The sequence below is a fragment of the Mandrillus leucophaeus genome, unplaced genomic scaffold, assembly GCF_000951045.1.
Source record: "Mandrillus leucophaeus isolate KB7577 unplaced genomic scaffold, Mleu.le_1.0 Scaffold1068, whole genome shotgun sequence".
NCBI classification, from domain to species: Eukaryota; Metazoa; Chordata; class Mammalia; order Primates; family Cercopithecidae; genus Mandrillus; species Mandrillus leucophaeus.
Window position 1 is genome coordinate 381,037 of NW_012098854.1, and position 27,917 is coordinate 408,953.

At 37.7% G+C, this 27,917-nt stretch overlaps 1 protein-coding gene across 1 annotated transcript in view; it reads left to right on the forward strand.

The window, feature by feature from the left end:
- The window catches only part of RELN (reelin), a 538,867-nt gene that overhangs the window by 228,341 nt on the left and 282,609 nt on the right, over window positions 1–27,917 (forward strand). The window contains exons 5-6 of the mRNA XM_011985112.1: window positions 16,918–16,950; window positions 20,458–20,536. Of these exons, the coding sequence (XP_011840502.1) occupies window positions 16,918–16,950; window positions 20,458–20,536 (112 nt within the window). The remainder of the gene's footprint in view (window positions 1–16,917; window positions 16,951–20,457; window positions 20,537–27,917) is intronic.

Genomic DNA, 27,917 nt, shown 5'->3' on the forward strand with positions numbered 1-27,917 from the left:
AAAAAAAAACAACAAAAAAAAGTAGGCGATTGGCAATTTGGCTGAAAATGAGGGTGGTTTTGGTGAGGTGAGACCACCTGAGGCAGCTTTGTAGCACAGAAAGCTTCTTGCTCAATCTTTGGAGTCAAGAGGTCAAGGGAAGACAGATTACTGTGACATGAGAAATAAATCCTGGGCAGTTTAAAATTGAGGCTTTGAAAAAATATCACTATACATTATATATGTGTGTGTGTGTGTATATATATATATATATATATATAGAGAGAGAGAGAGAGAGAGAGTGCTGTGGATCCAATGAATATGTACCGTTATTATTTGTCCATTAAAAAAAATTTTAAAAAAATAGGGAAAGAGAGAGGTGGGCACCCAGAGACAAAAGGATTATAGATTTTCTCTCTCTCCAGATCAGAGTGTGTTTATTATAGGCTTCCAGTGCCTTGCAGCCAAACACCACCAAGAACACACCTAGTTGAAGTTGAATAGGTTAAACAGGTTGGTTTAGTGCTTGTTGCAGTGTGGGAGAAGGCAAACCATGGGGGAACCATGGGGCATCTCAAGAAGAGGATGTTACGAAAGGAATTGTTATTATAAGATTTGGGCTGGGCGGGGCGCGGTGGCTCATGCCTGTAATACCAACACTTTGGGAGGCCAAGGCAGGTGGATCACAAGGTCAGGAGATTAAGACCATCCTGGCTAACACAGTGAAACCCCATCTCTACTAAAAATACAAAAAAAATTAGCTGGACATGATGACACATGCCTATAGTCCCAGCTACTCAGGAGGCTGAGGCGGGAGAATCACTTGAACCCAGGAGGCGGAGATAGCAGTGAGTCAAAATCATGCCACTGCATTCCAGCCTAGGTGACGGAGTGAGACTCTGTCTAAAAAATAAAAATAAAAAAATTAAATTGAAAAGATTTGGGCTCTCTTTGGTGGTTAAGGTAGGGTTTAAGAAAGTGGAGCTTTGCTCTGGACTCGATGCTGTCTGGAAGTGGGAACAATTCTGTGGTTAGGTATCTCAATAAATCTACCATAAGGGCAGACTAGAGCACGGCTACTGCTGTAATTGATAAAGCAGCAGCAGTTGCTCCTACGAGCCAGGAGAGAGGGTACTTGGCACCTTTGTGACTTGGACAGTGCTAAAGTTGTGTCTGTGTTGAGACAAGATTAAGAAATAGGTGTGTCTCTATCTTGATTCATCACGGTCACAGAGTAACCTTGTCTGAAGCTGATGTTCTGTGAAATTGTTTATGTTCAATAGGAGGACACCAAGGCCCAGCAGGGATTGCCAGGCCAGGTTCTGGATGTCAGAGGCTACTTTTTTCTTAATTGAGGCTGAGGAGAGAATGCTAGTGGACATGATTTACTTTTGGATTTTAGCCTTTACGAGGGCTTTGAAATCATAGAGAAGTGGATTGTCTTATCTGCGCTGCTATAACAGAGTGCCAGACTCGGTAATTGATCAGGAACAGAAATGTATTTTCTCACAGTTCCAAAGGCTGGGAAGTTCAAAATCAAGGTGCTGGCAGATTTGGTTGTCTGGTGAAGGCTGCTTGAAGCTTCTAAGATGGTGCTTTGATGATGTATCCTCCTAAGAGGAGGGATACTGTGTCCTCACATGGTGGAAGGCAAAGGGGCAAGCCAGTTGAGCGTGAAGCCTTCGCCTTCTTTATAAGGACCTTAATCCCATTCACAGGGGGAGTAACCCTTATGACCTAATCACAGCTTAAAGGCCCCACCTCTTACTACTGTCACGTTGGCAACACCTGAATTTTGGAGGGGACACATTCAAATCACAGTGTGGATTCAGGCTTTACTTGCATGACCTTACTTTCCAGAGTCCCTGGCGCAAAGCACAGATTCAGTACATCATAAAGGGAAGGGATTTTGCTGAAGCAAAATTTTATTCAAGGTTGGTTTGTATGAAATAAAAAGCATAAGTAGATCAGTGGGGTAAAATTATGAATGTTTAATTTTTTAAAAATGTATCTCTATTTTGTAATTTGTTTACAGTGAACTTACATTATTTGTATTATAAAGAAATAGCACACATTTCCTCCAAAAAGTGTACATATGGGGTTAGACTTAGGAAGGAGGAGGGACGAGTCTGCGTGGCAAGGGGAATAAATCCCTTCTCAAGGATCGAAGGAAAATTCTGAATTATAACTCCAATGTCTCCTCCTATATGATCCGCCTGACTCCCTTAACATGCTCTGTTTCTGTTGTGTCATAATTATTTGTTTAAACACTCATTTCCCCCAACTGAGAGCTTTTTGAGGGCAGGAACCATGATTTAACTTTTTGGTTTTTTTAACGTTTAATCATGCTTGGTGTGAAACATAGACTCAATAAATGTTTGCTGAATGATCAACTTAAACATTTTACAATAGAAAAATCACTGTCCTTACTGAGAAATCTTTAATCCTGAATGTTTGCTATGGACCATGATGAGGCAGTGTGGCTGCTACTGGCAATGTTGCTCACACTGATCTCTGGTTGTAAAATACATGTACCAACATATTAAAAATTATTGAAAATTGTTCATGGATTTTCATGTAAGCTGTAAGGAGTCCCCTTAATGTTCTTGGAACATAGAACAGGTTTAGAGATTTTTAATATATATCTCTGAGGTTCCAAGTAATCGTAAACACATCCCCATCTGAGTTCTGCTGTCATGTCATGGTGCAGACAAGGAGCTAGAGTTTTCCCATCTTTAGTCTGGGGTGCAGGGTTGGCTGGGCTGTATATCCTCAGTTGTTTTGAAAGTAAAAGATGCTTAGGTTAATTCACTAGCTATAAAACAAAAAGAACTGAAATTATTCAATATTTAGTACTAAACAAAAATTACTTAATGCTTACCATGTGCCAGACTCTGTTCTAGGCTAGGTCTTGGAATATGCCAAAAAACAGAGCAAAGATCTCTGCTGCCATGAAGCTTACATTACAGTGAAGAGGAGACAGACAGTAAATATGAGACATAAGAAATGACTAAATGTGGTACCATGTTAGAAGGTGGCAGGTGTTGTAGGGGGAAGTAGACCACTAAAATATAGCAGGTAAAGAGCGTACAGTTGGGTGGAGGGGGAAGAGGCTGATTGCAATTTGGCAGGTAAGGCAGGTAGACTCACTGAGAAGGAAACATTAGAGCAAAGATCAAGAAGGGGATAAAGGAGTTAGCCCAGTGACTATCTGGGGAATTGTCTGAAATGTCAGTAAGTGATTTTAAAGATAAACATCGTGGTGTTTTTTGAAGTACTGTTAGAGGTGACCAAAACAAAGAATAGAGACAGTATCAGAATAGACTAAAAACTTGAAAGGAACTAGCAGAAATCAGTTTTTTTGCAGAAATTATTGCTGAACTACCTAAAAAGAGCTGCAGACCTAATACGTCTCTCTCTGAGCCACATGAGTACTATTGAAAATGTTAATGTGAGTGTGGTATATATAGACTTAGGATGAGGACTAGTATTTGAATTTATGCTGTGATCATGTACCTATAGGTTCCTTATCTGTGGATTAGTGATGTAGCCAAGCAAGTTAACTTGACAAAATATACAGTGCTCATGAGTGGCAGGCCTAGAATTCCAGTCTCTGGACTCACAGCCCAATGTTGGTTTGATTATACCAAGTAGATTCTTAAAGTTAAAAAAAAAAATTAAACATTAAAAACCCTCAGGAACCACAGCCCTAATAAACAAGATTATTGCTACTGCCTAAATTCCCCGAAAACCTTGGAAAGAACACATATACTCTTTGGTGCCCTAAATCTACACAGTCAAGGAAAAAGGGATGTGAGTGCATCAGCATTACTGCCACTGGTCCAGCAGCATGCACACATCACATTGAAGATGGAGCAGGGAAAATAATCGTGTGTGTGTATATTCATTGGCCTGTGGGCTTCTTGGCATACCCTCTTCAAACACACACATTGATTATTTAGCAAGACCAGATGGCAGGCTTAGTGGCCTGACAGCAGTCATGCCCTGTAGTGCCCCCAAAGGGCGCGTGCCATTTATAAACCACCCTGGAATTCTCTGTTGTTGTGTTGATGGAAGTGGCTATAACTAAAGGCAAACGTTTTATGTCAGGAGGAAAGAGGTCAGGCTTACAGCTGGCGCAGAAAACCTTGACTGCTTTTTCTGCCAGCTTAGCAGTTTTTCAGCTGTTCATCACTCTCAAAACAGTGAGTGGTAGAAAGTGTGGCTATGCTCTCTAAGGGCCCTTGGATCATGGTGGTAGGCAGCATATATGCTTCATCCCAAATGCAAACTCTTTGCAATTTTTAAATCATTTGTATTAAGGATTGGTGAAAGTTTAAACTGTGAGATGGAGAGGGGAAGAGGAGAGTTTAACAAGCAAGTCCATCAAGTGAATGGGGTGTTTAACCTCCTTTGATATTTTTTAGCACTTTAAGTGTAACTTTATACCCAAATACTGTAAAAATTGTAGATCAGATCTACCAAAATCTTCTTTTGGCTATCCTTGGTTATTCAATGGTTTATATTACTAAATATCTTTCCAATACCCTGAAATGCAAAGTCTTTATTAATTCAGACTTGTTTCTCTCTCATTGTTAGAATTGGGTTTTAACATATCTACTTTAATTGCTGAAAAGAAAAATAAATACTGATGTATTTCACTTGAATGTGCCCAGCGTTAAGCATTTGCTAGTCAAAGACATCTGTGCTCCCCTTGGCTATTTTGTAGCTTCTATTTCATTTTAGTGGTTACAGCTCCTGTTCATGACATCCCTAGGCTTTGTGACTTATAAACAAAGAGAACTGAATTAACAGGATCAGGGAAGACCATCCAGGACCCCCTGATCTTGCTTCAAGGTCTTACAAACTACCCAACAAAGCGAGAAACTAAAGCCCTCCTGGGGCTATGGCAGGCAGAAAGTATCCCTAAGTGATCTGAAGACAAGCATATTAAGGGGAATGACAAAGAGCTGATTCACATGACCATAGTAAAATTTCTTGCTAGTGACTCTGGGGGTGGGTCTGATTATTCTTTTGATTTCCTAAAGAATGGTGTTTTGGACTGGTGCTGTTTATCCCAAGGTGATTGAACATAGATTTAAACAGCCTTCTTTTCAGTTCTGAGGGCTATATACATTCCCACTTGACAGCTTTATCTAGTCCAAAGTCAAAATTCCTAGATTTATGCCCAAGAAGAATTTTGCATTGAGTTATTTTGGGTGCCCATGGAAGAATTCTTTCTACACATGCTGCTGTATAACCTGCTTGATTCCTCCATATTTTGAAGGACAAAGACCAAATCTGGACCTATACAATCACTTGGGGAGGGAGAGCAAAGCTGTTACAAACATACATAACTCATAATTTTGTTTGGCGTGAAATATTATTTCATCCAATTTATTAATCCACATTATTTTTAATGCACATGTGAAAATTCAGTTGTTTCATGTAAAAATTAATATAGATTTTTTTATAATCAAGTTTTTAAGAGTTGGAGTTCATTGGTATTAATATATATTGTGCTGTATCCCCAGTGGGCATATGTGAAACACTGTACCAGACCCCAGGGGAGGTGTGTGGCAACATAAGGCAGTCTCCCATCCCATTGCTAAGAAGCTTATAGTACAGATTTACTAATGCAAACCCAGAAAAGAAGGACCAAAACACATTTGCAGAAAAATATAAACTTAGTGGAATGGTGTTCCTCTCATCTCCTTTAAGGCCTTGCTCCAATAATTGTGCTTTCTCTTTCTCATAGCTTCAGTGTCTTCCTCTTCAGTGGCCACCTCCTCCTCTGTGCTTAAATATGCTGAAGCCACTGCTACTTTCACAAGTATTTCATCCTGAATTTCCAGTACCCCCGGCTATGTTTCCTTCTAACACTCTAGCTTCTTGAAAGAGCAGTGGTGTCGCCAGGCTTTCCTCCTAACCCTGCCGTCTGGCCTCTACCGCCAGCACTCCCTGGAAACCATCATCCTCAAGGTCACCGATAACCTACTAGGGTGCCAACTAATCCAGAGGACTCGGATCCTCACCCTACCTGACTTCTCTTTTCTTTCTCAGTTTCCATAATGAGTTGTTCTTCTTCCCACATCATACATTCTGGGGTTGGGCTTCTTTTTGCAATTTCTTTTTTTTTTTTTTTTGAGATGGAGTCTCACTCTTGTCATCCAGGCTGGAGTGCAGTGATGCGATCTTGGCTCACTGCAAACTCCGCCTCCCAGGTTCAAGCAATTTTCCTGCCTCAGCCTCCCGGGTAGTTGGGACTACAGGTGCCCGCCTCCACACCCAGCAGATTTTTAGTAGAGATGGGGTTTCACCATGTTGGCCAGGATGGTCTCAATCTCTTGACCTTGTGATCCACTCGCCTCAGCCTCCCAAAGTGCTGGGATTACAGGCCTGAGCCACCATACTCGGCCTTCTTTTTGTGCTTTTATATTGTCCCTGTTGAACTTACTCACACCTATAATTTTCATCTCCCTAACTCTCCACTTGCTTGATGCTTATACAAAGAGTCAAGAAGGTAAAATGATTGGGAGCATAAAATTTGCAGTCACCTGCATACTCTTGAGTTAGAATTTCTGCTCTGGCACTTTCTAGCCATGTAATCTTTCTGAGTCTCAATTCTCTCATCTGTAGAAAAGAGAAAGGGATAGTATCAACTTTTTTGACCACTTCATACCATTCCTAAGAACTGGTATAATATTCTGTGCCCAGAAGGAACACCATAAGATTGTGAGGATTATATCGTGATGAAGTGCATAGCATAGTGGCTAGCACATACTCTGTAGATACTAGCTCCCACTACTATTACTGGACACTACATTTGGGTGTTATTTAGGTACCGTGAGCTCAATATATTCTAAACTGAACTTTCCTTCCTCCCAAATCTGTACCCCTCTGTTGCAGTTCTGGTTAGCATCTTCATAATCACCCCAGTCACTAAACAGAGCTCTAGGTAACACATTTCTTTGCCCATTCCTTTTTGTCATCCATGTCTATACCCGGTGTGTCTAAGGCCAATTTACATAATATCTCTTCAACCAACACTTTTCTTTCCATACCTACTGCCATTTTTTTTTTTTTTAATTCAGGCCTTTCACACATTGATCAAAATGCTCCTGGCCTCAAACCCTATAACTGCCCTCTATTTCCCCCCAGTTTAGCCTGGCTTTCAGGACTTCCCTGATCTGTCCCACCTCTCTCTCTCTCCAACCTCATCTCCACATCCATCACCCTCACCTGACACCAGACTCTCTATTTCAGCTGGAATAAGTACTTCCTTCATCAGAGATGCCATCCTGACCCTATCACTGTGGCTCATGTATGCCAACTCCTTTCCCCAGTGTACCTTCCTCAGTACCTCCTCTGCTCTCTAACTGATGAAGCTGTGCTCATCCTTAAAGATCCAGCTCAAGTCTGCCCTCCTATATCATCTTTATTTAGGTATTGTACACTCTTTTTCACTGATGAACTTTACTAGGAGTAGCTTAACAAAACTCAGAGTTGGATAGATGGTATTTGAAATGATGTTTGCTTTATTGCTCAGGGTCCTCTATGAGAAACTACAGAAGAAACTTGTGTACAGTCTGTGTACCTGCAATAACTGTCCTTCTCCTGAACAATATGTGTTCTTTAAAGTTATGAACTCTTCTGTTTCTGTAACTTTATGGCTTGAGAACCAAATTGAAGTCCTGAGGGGCATGCATCTTGCATACATATCTCAACACGGCATGTATTATTTTTCCACCCTCGTTTGTCATCTTTGATTTCCCCCCCTTTATTGTCTTGTTCAGCTGTCTGCCTTTTTTGTAAACTGCCTTAAGTCTATCTTAGAGCAAGACAGATTGTATGTAAAGGAAAGTGAAAAGAAATATGAAGAAAAGTAAAGGAAGAAGATGACATATATACAAGCAATAAGGAAGAAAAGGAACATAGGAGATGATTAGAATTTTCTAACAACAATGGTTTTAGTAATATTGCTTGCTGATCTTATCAGAATCCATTCAACTAGCATATTTGGAACTGCCATGTATGAGACATTGTGCTCAGCATTGGGAATGCAGAGATATTCAAGATAGAGTCTCTCTACTCACAGGAATTTGCAATTTGATCAACTCTAATAGCTACTGTCGCCCTTAAGATTATGACTGAGATAAAGAGAAGAAACTTTTCCCCAAAAGGGACCCTTTCCTCACCCATGAGAAATTAACTATTGTAGTTAGAGTATCAATTAAGCTTCTATGTACTTGAGGTACTAAGCAAAGTACTTCGACATGTCGGTGGGTTAAATGACTGGAAGTTTATTTCTTAGTCATAAACCAGTTTGAGGATGGGTGGTCTAGGGCTGGCAGAGTGGTTCTGCTGTGCACAGCGTGTAGCTTCCATATCTCGGAGCCAAGCTGGCTGCTCCAGCACTCACCACCTCCTACAGCAGGGAAGGGAAAGGGCCAAGGAAGCATGCCCATTCCTTTAGGGCATCACCCAGCCCTGAAAGTGACCTTAGTCACTTCTGCTCACCTCATATGGGCAGAGCTTAATTCCTTTGTCACAGGAAGCTATAGGGGAGGCTGAGAAATAAAGAAGTAAAAGGAGAATAGACATTGGTAAATCTCTAGCAATTTCTGCTGATGTTAGCAACAAGGTTTCTTCCTTCTCCTCCGCTTCTTCCTCCTCCTTCCTGTTTTGAGCCTTATGATTTTCTTTTCAACCTCTGAATGTTACTTAAAAGCCATAATTCTCAGGTTTTGGGTCAATTTATACCTGCATTTCTCACATCTGCTCCATCGATGAACTTCATCTCTTCAAGTTCTCAAAGGTCGAGAATTTTTTAAAAAGTTGCTACACAGCAACAATTTTTTAAAAATTAAAATTTGGCCAGGCGTGGTGGCTCATGCCTGTAATCCCAGCACTTTGGGAGGCTGAGGCGGGTGGATTGCTTGAGTTCAGGAGTTCAAGACCAGCCTGGGCAATGTGGTAAGATCTTGTCTCTACCCAAAAAAAAAAAAATTACTGGTCTTGGTGCTTCATGCCTGTAGTCCCAGCTTCTTGGGAGGCTGAGGCGGAAGGATCGTTTAAGCCCAGGAGGTCGAGATTGCAGTGAGCCAAGATGTGCCACTACACTCTAGCCTGGCCAACAGAGCGAGACACTCTCTCAAAATATAAATAAATATAAATATAAAAATGTACCAACAATTCAAATGATACTGTTTTGCATTCTGATTTTTCACTTAAAACTTTTATTTATATCATAAGCAAATTTTTGAAAAATGTATGGATATCTCCCCAGAAAAGGTGGGGACATGAGCATGGTAAGACAATAAGCCATAATTTTTAATGTTTAAGGCCCCATTATTTACAGCTCCTATTGGAATCTTACCTGAAAGAGCCCTCTATCTCCCAGTTGCAGGTTATAAAGATATATTTTCATTTTGCTCCTATTTCATTTATTTTAGAATATGAAAGATGATAAATTGTTATGAGACACAAGTTGAGGTAGAAAATCAAAGAGAAGGAAGAGAAAAATAATCCCTAATATTGCTGGTTCTGTGTATAATTTAGCTGTCTCTGAATATTAAGTAATCTTTTATACTGATCATAAGTATGTTCCTGAACACAGGGAGAACTGTTTTCACTCTAAATTTATAACATTTTTGGAAGCTTAATTATCATACTTGAAGGTCAAATGGTGCTTTATTGCAATAAAATACAAAAAGTAATAAAGAAATTATTCCTGGGGAGATGAAAGTCTAGGTTCATAGCTCATTAAATGCTAACTTCAGAGCCCATGTCTAATTTGTCATATTTAGCTTTGGAAGTTTAATACATTTGAATTTCAAATTAGGTGAGGAGATACCTGAGGCAAAACTACCTAGGGCCTTTGAATTCTAAAATGATTCAGGAGATATAGTCCCCGTAACATAATACCTGTATTTGGAAGAATTGCTTGCCATCTATATATAATGCTTGTCTGACCCAAAGGCTTTTTTTTTTTTAAGTAATCAATAATATTACCTCAAAGCTCATTTACCACCTCCTCAATTCATTTTTAGGCATCTTTTCGTTTTTCTGATCCACATATTTACATCTCCATTCTTTGCACTGAGTAATTTGTTCAACAAGTTGGCTGAAATTTATTAGTACTACTATAATTTGGAGTCAGATGATTACTTTAAAATTTCCATTCAAAATAAGTCAGTTGAAAGAAAAAAACACATCTGTCAAGAAAATAACCTTTGGGGGAATTAAACACGACCTCATTCTTTCTAATATGCCTACTTCAGGCTGCTGTGATCTATGAGATTCTGGCACGTTCAACTTTTGAAAGGGCATATGCACAGAAATGCTTCTTAAGAAATGAAGCTTTTTTTTTTTTTTTAACTTTTAGCATGTAATTTGTCTCCTGGACAAATTGAATTGATGATGGGAGGAATTTAGGCTTCAATTTAATATTGAGATACCATCTAAGGATCCACGTTTATAATATTTATTTTGAAAGGCCCAATAGTTTAAGCTATTAAAATGTTATTAAGAAAAGTATGACTGTGAGCACCAATAACCAAATGTAGTCACAGAAGCTAATGTGGAGATATTTGCTGCCTGTTTTAGTTTACAGAGATGTTCTAACTTTCATTTCTGTCTGCAAAGCTTAGCTGATGCTAATGCAAGAGAAACTGTCATAAAGATAAGCCACTCATTACAATCTGTGAGATGCACTAAATAATTGGAGGTAATTTTGGAGACAAAAATACATTTAGTAAATTAAAGTAATGTTCACAAAGTAAGTCTGTCTAATGACAAGCAATACATTAGTTGCACTTTAAAATTTAAAAAGTGAGTAAAAAGTGGTTCTTCTCATACTGCGATGAAGGCCAGATTAATTCACACTGAGTGAAAATAGTGAGTTTTTAAAGATAATTTTTCACCTTTCCCAAAGATACTCCTTGGGAAAAGACCTACAACTCTTCTGGCTAGAACTGTCTCCAACACAGAGACATGTTAACATATATGAGCTAAGAGCTTTCCATCATTTATTCAAAAAAGTATCTGCATGCACTTTTTCTGCTTTCATTTTAAGTGAAAAAATAGTAACCTTGTTTTTTGTTTTTTGTTTTTTGTTTTCTGAGACGGAGTCTCGCTCTGTCGCCCAGGCTGGAGTGCAGTGGCCGGATCTCAGCTTACTGCAAGCTCCGCCTCCCGGGTTCACGCCATTCTCCGGCCTCAGCCTCCCGAGTAGCTGGGACTACAGGCGCTGCCACCTCGCCCGGCTATTTTTTTGTATTTCTTAGTGGAGACGGGGTTTCACCGTGTTAGCCAGGATGGTCTCTATCTCCTGACCTCGTGATCCGCCCATCTCGGCCTCCCAAAGTGCTGGGATTACAAGCTTGAGCCACTGCGCCCGGCCGTAACCTTGTTTAAAGAGACCAAGAAGCATGTTATTCCTTTGAAACTTTTGGTACTGAATTTACTTGCTTTCATGTTAGGCTCAACCAAGCCTTGTGATGTGAATTGCTTATCTTATGAACTGGGTCTTTTCATGGCTGTTCCATGTAATAATCGTTCACGCTCACTATTTTTTGAATAATTATCTTTATCGAATCTGCATTAGTACAGAGTTCTTGTGTTCATTCAAGGCAGTTCCAGTCTCTTTCTTTTGCTAACTTATGGTGATAAATCATTTCAAGAACAGTACAATTGAATTTTTTAAAAAAGAAGTTCTATAAGCAATCTATTTTTTTCAAACTTTGAAGTACCTTCCAAAAACAATGATTGTTTACTTGTATTCTTAGCATGTTTAAGCTTATTAATTTTAAAAATCTATTTTTGTCCTCTTTGCATAGTCTGTGACATCTTAGTAAAATACATATGTAATCTTCAGGTCACTTAATAGTACTCAAGCATCTAGGAAAATGCTTGGCTAAGGAAAGACTTAGAATGTTGCTGAAGCATATCATTGCTGATCTAAATCTTTGTATTTTTCCAAAACATCATCTGGATAGGCCCCACTGGAGAGAGAATTTGGAGGACAAATAACTGTTAAATGGCATTATCACAAACATCAAAAAGAATCTGGAAAAGAAATCATAAGTACACATTTATGAGTGGTTTTGACACTCATAAGAACATTTATTTACTTATCTAGTATGAAAAGATTGTATTATGCTGAAAACTTTAAAGTTTCATTTTTTTCTCATTTAACTGCTTAGCTCTCAAGAGGGATTTGACTTATGAAATTAAGTAGATTCTCATTTATCAATACTTTCCTAGTAAAAATTGCTACCAATTTATATTGATAGTTTTAAAGAAGTTTAGCTTTTTCAACTAAAAACAAGTCAAAGTAGACTAGGCTTTCATTCTGAATCCCTCGCTGGAAAAAAAGCTTTTAAAAAACCTGGTGATTTTAGTGAGATTCTATTATAATTCCTCCATTCTGTTGGCTCGCTTTTACTTGTTTTTTAGGCAAAGTAGAACCTTCATTTTAACTTACCTGTGTAACTTTTTATATTTTATCTGTGGTTTTAAGTAAGTTAATTCAGTCTGAGGACATTTGGCTTACTCTTTAAGTTATCATGATATACCTAAAGTCAATTTCCAATTCAGTCCAGTTGCTTGAACTTGATCAAGCTTTACAAAGGATATAGTTTCTGTAATGTTTGTGAATTTCAATGGCATTGTATTTCTGGATAAAGATTACAGAGATTTATGGTTATTCTGAATGAGATTTAAAGTTCATTGAAACACAAATACATTCACATGCAATTTATAACAGGGAACTCTTAACAGAATTAGATATTCCTAGATTCATCTCAGCTGAACATTCATTCCTAGTTGAGCATCCTACCTTATAGAAAAAATATTCACTTCTGATAAAATGTAGGAATTCAGTTTGATTTATACAAATACTTGATTCCTTATTAAATCATTTATCTTTCTATAAGTTCCTTCCAGCCTCTACGTACAGTTTCATGGGTCTCACCAATGAAACTAAAATAGGACCATATTATGAAGCTTCCCCACAGTGATCTCTCTGGGTACAGAACAACTCCAGCCTATCTTCTTCTCTCTTCAATTCAATGTCCTCTGACAAGTAGCACCATCCCTAGTGCATCTTCCTCTGTGCATACCTTTGGTCGTCTGACCTGATCTTCTTATCACTACCACAGAAATACCTGGAAGAAACTGCGATGTCTTTTACACTTCTGTTAAAGGTGTATTCCATCCTATTCTTTCTCCAAAACCAAAACCTACTTCTTTAAGAACTTTCTGTTGTCTCTCATCCTCAGAAACCAAAACTCCCTAGTTTAAGCCATCTGACAATTTTATGTCATTGCTAGATTTTAATCATGCAATTTTAGATTCAAAGGAACTGAGAAACTGGGCAAGATGCAAGGTGGGGTAGGGCATTCTAGGATCCTGGGAGAGGCAGAAAATCAGTAACAGACCAATAAATGTTGAGATAAAAACATACGAGCAATCTAGAAAAATTCAGTGATTCAATCTAGAGCTAGTTCAATGGCAGAGGAACAGGAAAGGTAGACTTGGAGATTGCCATTGGGTAAGCACTTGGACAACTGACAAATGAGGACCTGTCTAGCAAGCATGCATTTTGCATTTAATAAAGGAAAGAGTAAAGGCCTTTATGCCAAGTTCACATAATATAAGAACTTAATAATTCACTCATAGTCACTAGTATGAGGCAAGGCAGGTACTATCCAAATGGGAGTATACTAAATAATGTTGAACTATATCATTCTTCCTCAGGCTACTTTAATTTTTCTGTGGTGCATTTACCTCAGTAAATGTGAAAAGATGGTGAACTTCCTACAGGCTTAGAAAATTTGTTTAGACTACATAAAACTAGATTGATATGGTCACTTATTGAGAAATGATTAAAATAAACTTCCAGGTGCAGTACTTTACTAGCTTTTGGCCCATTTTTAAACTACATATGTGTGAATTTTTCTCAAGAAAATTTGTACTTTTCCTTTCATTAAGTTTTGCATACTAAACATGTTTCTCTTTTTGAGGAAATAATGTTTAGTTATCTCAGAGAGTAGACATTTTTGTTAAAATATATTAAAACAATTCTTCCTAACTAGTGATTTACAATATGATGTAAATTTGTTGAGTTAAATTAAGTCCAGGTGAACACTGACTGGGTGTTGAAGCTCCCCAGACCACTTATAATAAAGGACTTTTGGACAATGTTATGTGTCTATTCTGTCATTATTTTAAGGCTTGGATCTTCAATTATTTTCTGAAATATCATAAAATATGTTACAACTAAGAAGTAGCTTTCAAATCAATTTGTTATTTATTGAGACACTATTATCAGCTTTGGCTGATGTGTTGGGTGGACATATTTTCTGCTTTTGAGGAGCCTATTTCTTCTTCAGAGCAAAGATAAGTACTTAACACAGAGAACAGTTCAGCATGCTATAACAATAAGCAGTGGATTGTGTTGTTTAAACCAGTGAATTTTAAATCTGACTTTCCAGCAGAATCAGTCAAGGAGGTTTTAAAAAATACAACTTCTGAGCCTCTACCCTCAGAGATTCTGACTCAGTGGGTCTTTCTAAAATGTGAGATAGGTGTTTCAGTGAAAGCTCCCATGTGCCCAAATAATTTAGCAAAGGTAGATGTCCATTTGAATAAACAATTTATAGTAAAGCATTTTATAACTTACTCCCTTTATTGGGTTGAGGCCTTAGTCACCAAAGTCATTTAATGTAAAGTAGGCAACAATATTTCTGCAGATATTTTGTTATACATATCTAACCATTGTATTGCATGGTAAATATTTCTAATTAATAATTGTCATAACTTTTCCTACATTTAATTTAACCAAGTTATTTCAAAACCTGTGAAATAATTTGAAGTTCCATATTCTGTAGACAGGTGTTTTTCCTTTCTTCTTAACACTTTATAACATGAATACAGAGAATCCCTTTTGCAATATAGCTAACATTAGGCATGGTAAACTATCATATTTTAAGAAACAAAACAAAACCCTTTGGTCCTCATCTCCATATAAGATCTCATTTCTCACCTTTGCAGCTAACCTTCTAGAAGGAGCAGTTTGCACAGTAGTTGAGTCTAGACTCTGAGGCCAAAATCCCTGAGTTCATCTATAGACACTCCTTAGCAAAGTGCCTTACTAGCAGGGTGTTCTTCATCGATATCAGCTTTATTAAGATTATTTTGGCCTCTCCTTCAACTCTCTTAGCTCTTAAAACTCTTTCTTTTTCTTAATTCCTTAATGGAATGCACTTTTACTCAGTCACCTTTGCTAGCTCGTCTTCTTCCACCTGTCCGTTAAATATACATTTGACTCCACATTTCACTTCTTTCTTTTTATTATGTATTTAGAGACAGGGTCTCACTCTCTTGCTTAGGCTGGAGTGTGATGGTGCATTTTTAGCTCACTGCATCCTCAAGCTGCTGGCCTCAGGTGATCCTCCTGCCTCAGCCTCCTGAGTAGCTAGGACTACAGGCTGCACCACCATGCCCAACTAATTTTTCATGTTTTTTTGTAGAGACGAGGTATCTTACTATATTGCCCAGGCTGATCTTGAACTCTTGGCCGCAAGTAATCCTCTTGCCTCAGCCTCCCAAAGTGCTGGGATTATAGGCATTAGCTGCTGCTCTCAGCCTCACTTCTCTCTTTATACCTTATGTTCTCTCTGAGTGACTCGGTCTTCCTTTTGTAACTCCACCTCTCCTACTTGATAATGATTTCCTAGTTGATATACAGTGCAAATGTCCCTCCTAGCTGTAGCTCAGCACTGTGTAATAGAAGTATAATGTAAGCCCCATGTGCAATTTTAAATATTCTAGTAGCTACATCTAAAAACCGGAAAGAAATAGATGAAATTAATTTAATAATGCATTTTATTAACAGAATATGTAAAATATTAAACATTTTGATATAATGTGGTCAATTTAAAACTACTAATGAGATATTTTACATTTTTTGTACTAAATCTCCAAAATCTAGTATGTACCTTACACTTATAGCACATCTTAAGCAATATTGGGCTTGTATTAAGAGTTCATAAAATTGACAGCTGAAAAGTAGATCCACATACCCAAGTGTTTCTTACCTACTTAAAGATCTTCCAGTAACTGAATTGAGTATCAAAAAATCATTTTCCTTTAATGTCCAGATCCACCTTTACACATTTTTCATTTTTATTAGAAGAGCTGATTTACCTTTAATGCAAAAACATCAGTTTCAAAACTATATCCAAGTATTATTCTTGTGTCAGCATAGTATTATTAACATGGAATTCACAGAAATATTGCACAAATTGAAAAGCAAGTCTAAAACAATTAACATCAACAAGGCATTCTTCAAATTTTTCTTGTGGGTTTTTGCAGACAATTTAGAAGATACTGGAAATTACAGTTAAAATCTTCTGGAGACACAGTTCACGTTAGGAAATTCGTGTGTAAAACCATTATTAATTTGTATTTTCAAAGTTTCAATTTCAACATAAATTTTCCTCCTTTTCCAGCTAGTTTGCAAATAAACCCTTGTTTTCCTTGGAGCTTCAGATTTGGCTTGTTCATATACACTGTGATACTAGTGAGAGAATGTATATCATTGTGCCAGGGATTTGTTATTCATTATTGATTAATTGGCAAGTATTCCTTTTGTTTCAAGAAAATCTTTAATTAGAGTCAACGATTCAGTGAATCTTTGTGAAACTCTTCTCTGATTTAACCAATAAGCGTTGGCACAAAATACAAGATCATTAAACTTATTGTATTCTATTTTTTCAAGAGTTCTAGAAACTCCTAAAAAGATGAAAAAGTCTGTAGCCATTTGATTTGCTTAATGTGACCTAAGTTTTGTAACTGTACTGTGACTGTTCATTACTGGATTTTGCTTTCATTCCTGATCAGTTGTCTTTCTTCTTTCCTCTCTTGATTCAGCTCCAACAGAGGCCACTATGCACCCACATCTAGGTAAGTGTTTAAGACTCTGATGTCATTAACCTTAGTGCCTGATCTATTTGTTTGGCTCTTCTGGCTATGTGAGCAGATGTTACAGAGGAGAGGAAGCTGTCCTTTCTGGTCACTGATCATTCACTGAAATTAGACTTGGATACAGATTATACTTGAATACAGAACATCCTTGAGGAAATGTTCATGTTGCCCAGCTGGGGGCTCATGCAGGAACTTCCGCACCTGTTAGTACCCTCAGCCCTGAGATCCTATTGAGTGTAAGCTTTTGCATTCTAATGCTGAATTTTCCCCAGAGTCCCTTATAATACTAGATGCCCATCATAAATATTAGAGCATAGAGCTAGTGAGTAAGAAGCCATGAATATGGAAGAATTGAAGTCATTTAGGATTTGAGATCTGTACCAAACGAATGTTAAAAATTAGTCGGTGTAGTGGTATGCACCTGGAGTCCTAGCTACTTTGGGAGCTGACATGGGAGGATCATTTAAACCAGGATTTCAAGGCTGCAGTGAGCTATGATTGAGACACTGTCCTCCAACCTGGGCAGCAGGGCAAGATCCTGTTTCTTTAAAAAAAAAAAATTGAAATGAGACTGTTTAGATAAATACCTCCTTCTTAAAATGGCACATGGATTTTCCATAATGTCATGCTTTTAGTGGTCCACAGTTCTTGAGGCAGGGTGTGTACTAGTTAGGATCACAGATTCTTGAACCAAACTACCTGGGTTTATCTCACTTTTACCACTTGCTAGCTACATAATATTGAGCAAGTTACTTAACCTCTCTGTGCCTCAGTTTTCTTATCTGCAAAGTAGAATTAAGAATAGTACCTACCTCACAGGGTTGATATAAGGATTAGATGATTTTGTGTTCATAAAGTGTATGGTAAATAGTATAGTGGTGTTTGGAAGTAAATCAATACACAAGCAGGTATCCAGTGAGGCTTACCCATTGCCTTTGTAAATAAAAAAGTCTCTAGAAAGCAAGTGATCTTTAAGCATTAATTTTCTCATTTGTGTCAGTGAAGACTTATTTTAAAAGCAATTTCCTACACTGTAGTATTTAATAAGAATAAAAAGAAATCATCCTAGCTGGTTGCAGCCTTTTCAAATGTCTCTCACTGTGGGACTTTCCAGGTAGGTCAGTTATTTGTCTCTTGGGCTTTTCCTTTCAACCTATAAACCCAATTAATTTATTTTTCCTCTTTGGAAAATCTGCCTTGAGAAGCTCTACTTTTATGTAATGCTACAGCTTGGGGCTCCTCTTACTTGGCAGACAAATGCAAGCGCTTAGAAGCATGCCTTCTGGCAGCCAAGACAGGCTGGTGACCCGCAGTGGCCCAGCCGAGTCTCGCCCAGATTGGGTATCTGAGAGAGCTGTACCCTGTAGGCATCTGAGGCACTGCATCTCATCGCTCAGAGGAATCATTAAATCACTCCATGCACAGAATACATCACAGCGTTCTCTCCAGTGTATATCCATATTCTCCCTGTTCTCATGCCTAGGGCTTCGAGTCTGAGCATCCAGTGCTCTCAGTACATGCTGATTCACTGGTTTCCATGACTTCATTATGTGCTTGCCTGCTGGCATACCTGGTATAAAGGAGGCAAGGACTGCCATGGGTTGGGGATGTCACCAAAGAGAATGTGAAAGTATGATTCCTGATATTGGGAAGTGATTTTAATTACCCAGTGAGTTCAGAGAATTACATTTGAGTGAGCCTAAAAAAACAAAGTATCACCTTTAAAAGAAAAAGTTGTGAGATATTTTTGTTAATCAGATAATATTATTTTAATTTTTCCAAAAGATAGTCTGTTAGCTACTTCAAACAAAATTGTCAAGACCCAAAGAAGTTATAGTAGCTGAAACAAACTTCCTAAGCAAACCATGAATCAGATGAGAGCATTGTTAAAGTACTAAATTAATTTTTACAACATGAATAGAAATAATTATCATTTCTCACACAACCTTTAAAATGAGCACACTTACATTGTAACCAGCCATGAAAGTGATTTTACTTATTCATTATCTATTCAGCGAAAATATGAACTCTACAGTTGATGAAAATATCGCGCTTGACATGCCTGAAGTTCTTCTAGAACTTAAAAATAGATATTCAATATATCTCAAATGTGTAGTGATAATATATTTAAAACCATGTATGGCTTCCTGGCATTCCTCCTGACTTCTAAATTGATTTTATTTAGGAATTTTACTTATTCATATAGATAAATTCTCTTTTGCAGTTCTGAAAGAGAAAAAAAGTTAACAAATTTAAAAACTTTGAATAAAAGATGAGTGAATATAAGGAAGGAGAGAAAGCAAGCCAGGGCAAGAAGGATAGGGGGAAAGGGAAGAAAAAATGGATCAGTAGATTACAGCAATTTTAGCTGACAATGAATGGCCAGAATGTTCTATCCAATTCCATGCTTTAAAGTGAGTTAGACACTGACACTGTCTGGGCAATCTCTTGGAAGCCATGGGTGAGTATATGTTGAAATATGGGTATATTAGTTCATTCTCATGCTGCTAATAAAGACATACCCAAGACTGGGTAATTTAAAAGGAAAGAGGTTTAATTGACTCACAATTCAGCATGGCTGGGAAGGCCTTAGGAAACTTACAATTATGGCAGAAGGGGAAGCAAACACGTCCTTCTTCACATGGTGGCAGCAAGAAGTGCCGAGCAAAAGAGGGAAATGTCCCTTATAAAACCATCAAATCTCAGCCAGGCACGGTGGCGCAAGCCTGTGACCCCAGCACTTTGGGAGGCCGAGGCGAGTGGATCACCTGAGGTCAGGAGTTCAAGACCCAGCCTGACCAACATGGCAAAACCCCGTCAGACTAAAAGTATAAAAATTAGCCAGGCGTGGTAGTGGACACCTGTAATCCCAGCTACTCTGGAGGCTGAAACAGGAGAATTGCTTGAACCCAGGAGGCGAAGGTTGCGGTGAGCTGAGATCGAGATCATGCCACTGCACTCCAGCCTGGGCAACAGAGCGAGACTCTGACTCAAAACAAAAACAAAAACCATCAAATCTTGTGAGAACTCACTCTCACGAGGACAGCATGAGAGTAACTGCCCCCATGATTCTGTTACTTCCCACTGGGTCCTTTCTACGATACATGGGGATTATGGGAACTACAATTCTAGATGAAATTTGGGTAGGGACACAGCCAAGCCATACTGATGGAAGACAAGTCCCGTATAGCCTCTCCTTGTAGGTTGGTGCTGAATTTGGCCTTCCTGCCTCCCCTGCCTAGTAACAGCTTCATAGGTTTCCTTTTGGGGTCTTTGGTTTTCCCAACTTCTAGGTGTCTAAACTGCAGAGCTGTTTATCCTTGTCCCTTAGTAGTTTGAGGGACAAAGCAAATATAATCAACTGCTCATTTAAAATTTAGTTTTAAAATACATTATTCTTCATAAATACAGCATATAGACACTTGTGTTTAGCTAAATATACTGTTGTAGTATATTTCTTTCCTAAATACTTCCTTTTTCTTGTAGCTGAAATACATAGTGACAGCATTATCCTGCGAGATGACTTTGACTCCTACCACCAACTGCAATTAAATCCAAATATATGGTAAGTTACAGAAACATTCCTCACTCTGGTTTGCTTAATGCAACAAATGATGCTGACTGCTCCCTTAAGGAGCAGTTACTTAAAATTAAATTGATCTTTAGTGCTAAGGTATCAGTGAGACTTGTTAAGCTATAGAACTGGGCTTAATGTAGACTGCATATAATGTCTATTATTTGACTTCTCTAAGAACTGAATCCAGGAGCTCCTCAAAGCCATGGGTGTGGTTAGATTTTTTTTTTTTCAGTTTTGCAATATCCTTACATAGAAAATATTATGCTATTATATGTCTAATAATTTCATTTATGCCTAGCAAAGAAGAGAAATGGTTTATCTGAAATGACAAACGATTTGAGTCATACTTCCAAATAATTTCTAAATTATTAGGTCAACTCATTATGTATACTCCAGCCTCTCCTTCGAAAGCTGTTTAAGTATAACTGTGTGGGATTTTTGAGGGCAAATAAATAATGAACCAAAACTCACTCATTAAAAACTTGTCTAATACATAAATGGATGCCTGAATTTGTTGGCAATTTGTTACATTTTTGCTGACTTTGAAGAAATAGATCTATTGACCCAGAGTTACAATGAAAATCAGTCTGCATCATTTGGAACAATATCTGAATTTGGATTTTCTGTTATACTAAATGCTTTTTGTTTGGACAGAAGAGTTCAAGATAAATTAGAAACTCTAGTGTAAACTAAGTTCAAGCAATATAATAAGGCTAAAAAGAAAATAATCATTTCATCCTCGAATGTCAGCATATGATATTCATTTCTGTCTTATTTTCACTTTTTAACAAATATTTAGCAATAATCATTTTATTTTTATAGTAATTAATAAGAGGTATGATTCTCTCAAGTAATGAACGGTTTAGTAGAGAAGACACTAAGACCACATCTTTAAAAAGCTTGTAGTACAGGATAGAAATCCTTAAATGTGACCGAGGGGAACAGACAACATACTAGAGGAATTCCAAAGGAAGGAGAGATGACTCTGGTGGGAGTTTGTTGGAGAAAGTTGCCTTTGACCTGAGAGTTGAAGATGACATATAGGTAGAGTGTTGAGGCTTCAATATTACACAAGAAACTTTTCTTTCTTTTCTAGAAAGAAATATAGCTCTAGATAGTATAAATATAGAAAAAAATGTTATCAGGCTAGCCAGAAAGTCTAGTCATAAAGTCTTATAATTTATATGCCACTTAAAGAAACAGTTTGTCAATAGAACTCTGCTTCCCTAAATATAAATTTTCTTAAATTGAAAATCTTTATTAATAAGCCAAAAAATAAAAAACCTTTCTAAGTACCACTTTACCCAGAAAAAGTTTTTTACTTCTGACATTTTGCTTTTTTATATTCCATTAATATAGATGTTATCATATGATTTTTTTCTTTCAGGGCAAATGCGTTTGTGTCAAGCTAATTCATTTTCTTCAGTGAGTTTTCTTGACAAATACAAAATGTGACTGTTATGTGGTGCAAATTCTGTTGTTTTTTAAATCAATAACGTGTGATTGATTTTTCTTCACCCATTTTCATAACTGATCTGATAGATGCTTTCTTGACCAAAGTTATGGATTTTATGTCTCTTTTACTTAAGCTATGGTTTTTCCTACCTTTTTTTAAAAAAAGTTTTTTCCTACTTTTTAAAACAATTCTTTTTGATCTTTAAAAGCTGAGTCCTTCTGCATTTTATCAGATATGCTTCGGAGTAATTTTACTTTATCCCTTATTGCCCACAGTCTCCTTCATTTAGCCTCTTTAAGATACCAAAAAAAAAAAAAAATGTGAGAGTAGGGAACGGTGAAACTGTCATTATTTGAGAGATGACTGTTCTGTTAAACAAAAGGCGGCAGAGGCCCTGATATCAGACTACCCTGGCTTGACTCGACCACGCCACTTGCCAAATGAATACCTTGAGAAAAGCAAAAAGCTGCTTCACCTCTGTGAGCTCTATTTCTGTGCAGTAAAAGTAGGCAAATACCGTGCTTGCAGCATTGTGTTAACGTTTCAGTATGAAGAGGTCTATTGTATTGTAGGTGCTCAATACACGTCAGTTTTCTCTCTCTCTTCCTCTCTTTCCCTCCTTCCCTGTCTTTCCTTCCCTTTCTCTCTCTTTCCTCTCTTCCTCTCCCTTTCCCTTTCCTCCCTCCTCTCTTTCTCTCTCCTACTTTTACTTCCACTCACCCTCCTTTTCTTCCTTCTTCCCTCCCATCCTCCTTTTCTTTCTCTTGTGATGTATTTGTACGTTGGACTGTTTGTTTCTTCTAAGCCCAGATATGATGAGAACATTGTTATTATTAAAATAATTTTAAGCTAATTTATTTAACTGAGTCCCCAAGTCTTCCTTTCCCTGCATTTTCATAAAAAACAAATGCCAAATTAAATATATTTATATTATAAAATCTATGGAATATAAACAGATCAAAATAGCATTACAGCAGAATCATAAAGGAGGGGAAAATACAGTGTTAGATGTATTGAACCCCTTAGAAGCCAATGTAAACATCCTAAAGTCAGAAACAAGCATCTAGTAAAATCAGACATCCCCATGAAATATTTCCAATAAACTAACAAAGCCCTACTTTGTTTTGGAACCTGATAGGCAGTTTTAACTCTCCCAGAGCTTCTATTTTCTTGCTACATGTTTTGTCACATGAGTTTTGTCCCTTATAACATTGTCTTTGATTCTCTTTACCCCAGAAAAGAATCAGAAACCCAGTGGAGCTTTGTAACAGTGTGGAAAATAGAATCCTTGTGGCCAACACGGTCCCTATGCCACTGCCACACACCACCAGATAGAAGCAAAGTGCCTGGGTATGCTGCATTTAGCCAAATTCCCATAATCAATACACCACTGAATAATTTCCCTCAAAAGAAAAACTGTGCTACTTATAAGAACATATTTCTCCCATGGGATTCTCAAAGCTTTATATGAATTGTTTACTCTGTACTTTTTATTGTTAAGCAAAAGAGAAATTAAGAAACTAGTTATGTCTGTACAATCTTAGAGAGGTAGGTCAGTTTAAAAGTTAAAACGCTCACAATGTATTCACTTCCATTAACTTTACCTAATGAATTCAACTTTTAATTCTATTTCACATAACTCTTTAATATTCAAGTTTATCTCATGTACTGTACATAAAAAATGAAGAACATAAAGTGATATTATTATGAATGAAGGTAACAGGTAAGTTACTCTTCCAAGTTTTTTATGGCAGTTGGAATAGAAATGAGAAACTTTTATGTCAGCTCAATATTGAATGTACTATCTGTTCAGTTTGAATATTTGAAATTATTTTAAAATTTAAAAATTTATGTGGTTAAAAGTTCAAATAATCCAAAAATATAAGCAGTAAAAATAAGCCTCCTTCCCACACTAGACCTATATTCTTTCTCCATGGTCAACAACTTGGGTAATAGTTTCTGTGAGTCCTTCTGGAAGTTGTTTATGCTTATACAAGTGTAGCAGTTATGAATTCTGTCCAGAAACTTGAGTATCAGAGAAATAAAACTTTCTTTATTCTTCCATAACCCAACCTAATTTCTTTATATTCTCCTCCTCCTGCCATGTTGGTGGAGACTTAATTTCAGTCAACTCTGGCTTGTCATCTTCTATTTCTTTTTCTTTTTTTTTTTTTTTTTTTTTGGTTTTTGAGCCTAATGTCAGGTGTCTTATTAGTGCAAAGGCAGAAGATAGAATGAGGATGCACTTCTGGTCCCCAGCCATCTATCCGTTCCTGCAGATATCCACTGAATCTTGAGTTACCTCATCTAGTCTGGTGACTAGTCCACACAGCCCGGCTTTGTCCCTGTCCTCACCACTGTTACCAAGCAGTGGTTCTGTTTTGAGCCCAGCCTGAGGGCATGGAGACTGCTCTGCTGTTCCCAGTCCTGGGCCATGGGCATCTTTTCTGTGCTGTACTCTGGTGTGCAATTGTGCAACTCTGGTCCTTCTGCCTCCCTCAGATGCAGAGCATACATTTCTTCTACTCTTTGCCTCCTAGATCTTTCTGGGGCTCTGCTAGGGAAGTGGCCCTGCATATCACCACTCCCCCAGTGGCTTCTGATTGACTTGTCTGAATGAGAGATGAGAAGTAAAGTTTTAGGGGAAGAGAGTAACAAAATCCCTTCATGTGAATATAATGGCAGCTCAGTCTTGATGAGAATGAAGCTTCTACACTTTACCCTGAACCACAAGCAGTTATACCTCTGGAGCTGAACACGAATTGCATCAATTCCAATGTGCCATTGAACCCAAGAGAGTGAGGGAGAGCACAAATGAATGAATACCACTTTACCAGTGCTGTTAGCATGTGTGTTCAATGTGTCTGCACTACTGATGAGAGAGGGCATCAATAGTGCCTTTGTCATATAGCAACAACCCTCCAAAGCCTCCCCCAACAAAATGAGAAGAAAAACCTCATATAACTAAATTCAGGAGAATGTAAGGGACCACAAATACATTTTATTTTATTAACACTTTACTTATGCAGCAACTATTGAACATCGACTACATATACATAGATTCTTTTATGAATTAAATTATTGCATTGTAATATAAACACTGCCAGTATTTTATGTGAATGGGGAAAATCTTGATTTTTTGAAAAATAAATATACCTAAGAGCCAAAAACTAGCACCATCCCAGATGTTCATCAGTTGGAGGATGGATACACAGTGATATGTCCACACAATTGAATACTGTTAACATTCAGCAATAAAAAGGAATGAATTATTGACAGTTGCAACGACATGGATGAATCTCAAAAATTTTATGTTGAATGAAAAAATGCCATGCCAGGTGCAATGGCTCACGCCTGTAATCCCAGCACTTTAGGAGGCTGAGGCGGGTGGATCATGAGGTCAAGAGATCGAGACCGTCCTGGCCAATGTGGTGAAACCCCATCTCTATTAAAAATACAAAAATTAGCTGGGCATAGTGGCGTGCACCTGTAGTGCTACTCGGGAGGCTGAGGCAGGAGAATCACTTGAACCCAGAAGGTGGAGGTTGCAGTGAGCCGAGATCACGCCACTACACTCCAGCCTGGTGACAGAGACTCTGTCTCCAAAAAAAAAAAAAGGAAGGAAGGAGAGATGCCAGACCCAAGAGTTCTATGAAATCCAGATTAGGCAAAATTAACATGATAGAAATAAGATCAGTAGTTGTTTCAGGGTCAGAGAGTTGACTGGGAAAGGGCATGAGGCACCTCTCTGGGGTGATGATTATGTTGTATATCGTGAGGGGATGTGGATTACATAGATGGATGCATTTTCAGAGCTTGAGATCTGTGTATAGCACTGTGTGTAAATTTTCCTCAGTAAAAATTTCAATAGTAAGAAGAAAGACAATGAAAAAAAAATAAGACATAGGAGATATTTCTGATTCATAACTTGAGACAGAGAAAGAGAGACTGCAAAGGAACTAAAACATGAATGGATTCTAGTTTTCTCAAGAAGTGTTTTACCCTCTAAGCAATTACAAAGTCAGAGAGGATCTGTGTTTTACTTAAGTTATCCCTTTAATGCTTATTTTCTGAAGATCACAGAAGGCATCCAGACTCTAATATCACCAGGCTCTGATGTTCTAGTGGGAAATGTAGAACTATTAAAAAACACAGTGATAAATGGCAACTAGATGACAACAGATGTTTCCCCTCCAGCACAATGATAGAACAATAATAATATCAGAGATGCCCTATTCAACAGAGATCAGGGAAGAACAGGAGTTACTCCTCAGAAATAGCATCTTAGATACTGGGTTGTAATGCCAACAGAGATGTGAAACATCAAGAAAGTCACGAATAAAGTTGTTTCAGATCCTGTGGTACAAGAAGACCTCCATCAGTTGGATGATGATACAGAAAGGCCCACAATTTACAACAAAGGAAGCTAAAGCCATGGTTGGCATTGCATTGGATTGCTAGAATCAAGAAAAGACTAGAACATTTCCATTTTCATATATAAATGACAATATTACAGGACCAGGGAAATAGCAATCATAGACTGTGCCACATCTGGTATTCTCTTGAAAATAACAATTTTTTGGAGCAATTAATATGAAATCAGGAAGAAGACTGGTGATTTGGCTTACTAACATTCCTTTGAGAAAAATAATTGTCTGAACAACGAGTATAAAAATACTGAGATTTCAAGATGATGGGTGAATTATTCTAACTGGAGCTTTATTTAATAATAGCTTAGCCCGTAAACGAAAATAAGTCAAGCAAGCAGTAAAACCACTTTATAGTTCATTAGTATCTTGGACAACCCCTGTGCCATAAATAGTAAAAAACAAAGAGGACTCCTCCATTTAGTAGCCAAGTGTGAGAACTCCAATGTAAGTGGAGTTTCTAGGTAATCAGAAAGAAGTAAGACTGATGAACAAACAAGGGAGAAATAAATTGGATAATAAAAGTATCTCCACTGTGCTCGGTATCCAACATGCCCATGGGCAGTGAGCCGGAAAGACAGTGCTGGTGAAAGGGAGCATAAACCTTTCATTTTCTCAAGAGCAAGTGGCTACAGGAAATGGTGAATAGATGAAAAAAAGTCAAACACAATAAATATTTTCTCTGATGACATACCCTTGCCAGGACGTCTAGTGTATCCGTGCATTTTCAGGTTATGGAATTATAATTTAATATTTGGAGTTTAATGGTTCACTATTTTGATCATGTGTGAATCTCTGCTTTTTCTCTAACCTGCTCTCTCTTGATTTGTTCACCGCTTTCTACTCTCTTACTTTTTCTTCTCTTTTGTTAATAACCTTTTTCTCTTATTACAAAACTCTCCTCTAACTTTCCTCGCTAGCTTCCTCCCCCTCATTTCCCTCTTTTTCTATCATGATGTAATTGCTCCAGGGAAAAGTTTCATCTACAATAGAAAGGTTAACCAGGGGGTGTCCAACTAATAAAATAAGGTGTGAATCTAGAGGTTTATTACTTCCTTGTTTAATTTCTGGTTTAGGTGACAAAAACAAGAGCTCACTCAAAGGAATTAAATGTCAAGTACATTTGAAACAAGTAAGAAAATATTTCTTCAAGCAGCGTGTAGTGCAATTTACCATAGTAGGAGGCCAGAATATTGTGTGCAGTAGTAAGATTTTAGAGGTGTTATTTTTAACCTAAATAACGTTTGTCATTCGCACCTGTTAACGAAGAAGAGATCAATTTTTTAACTCCCTAGTGAAATAAGAAAAGTTATCTTACCTTCCTCGGTGAAAAGTAATGAGAAAGAATGAGCTATAAATGGAGTTTGTCATTTTCACATTTACAGCATGTGTTAGCTCCTTAGAAAAAAAGACATGACATAGTTGAAGGTAATATTATTCTCAGTCTTATATAATGAACTTTCCTTGCTGTTTCTCTAAAAAGATT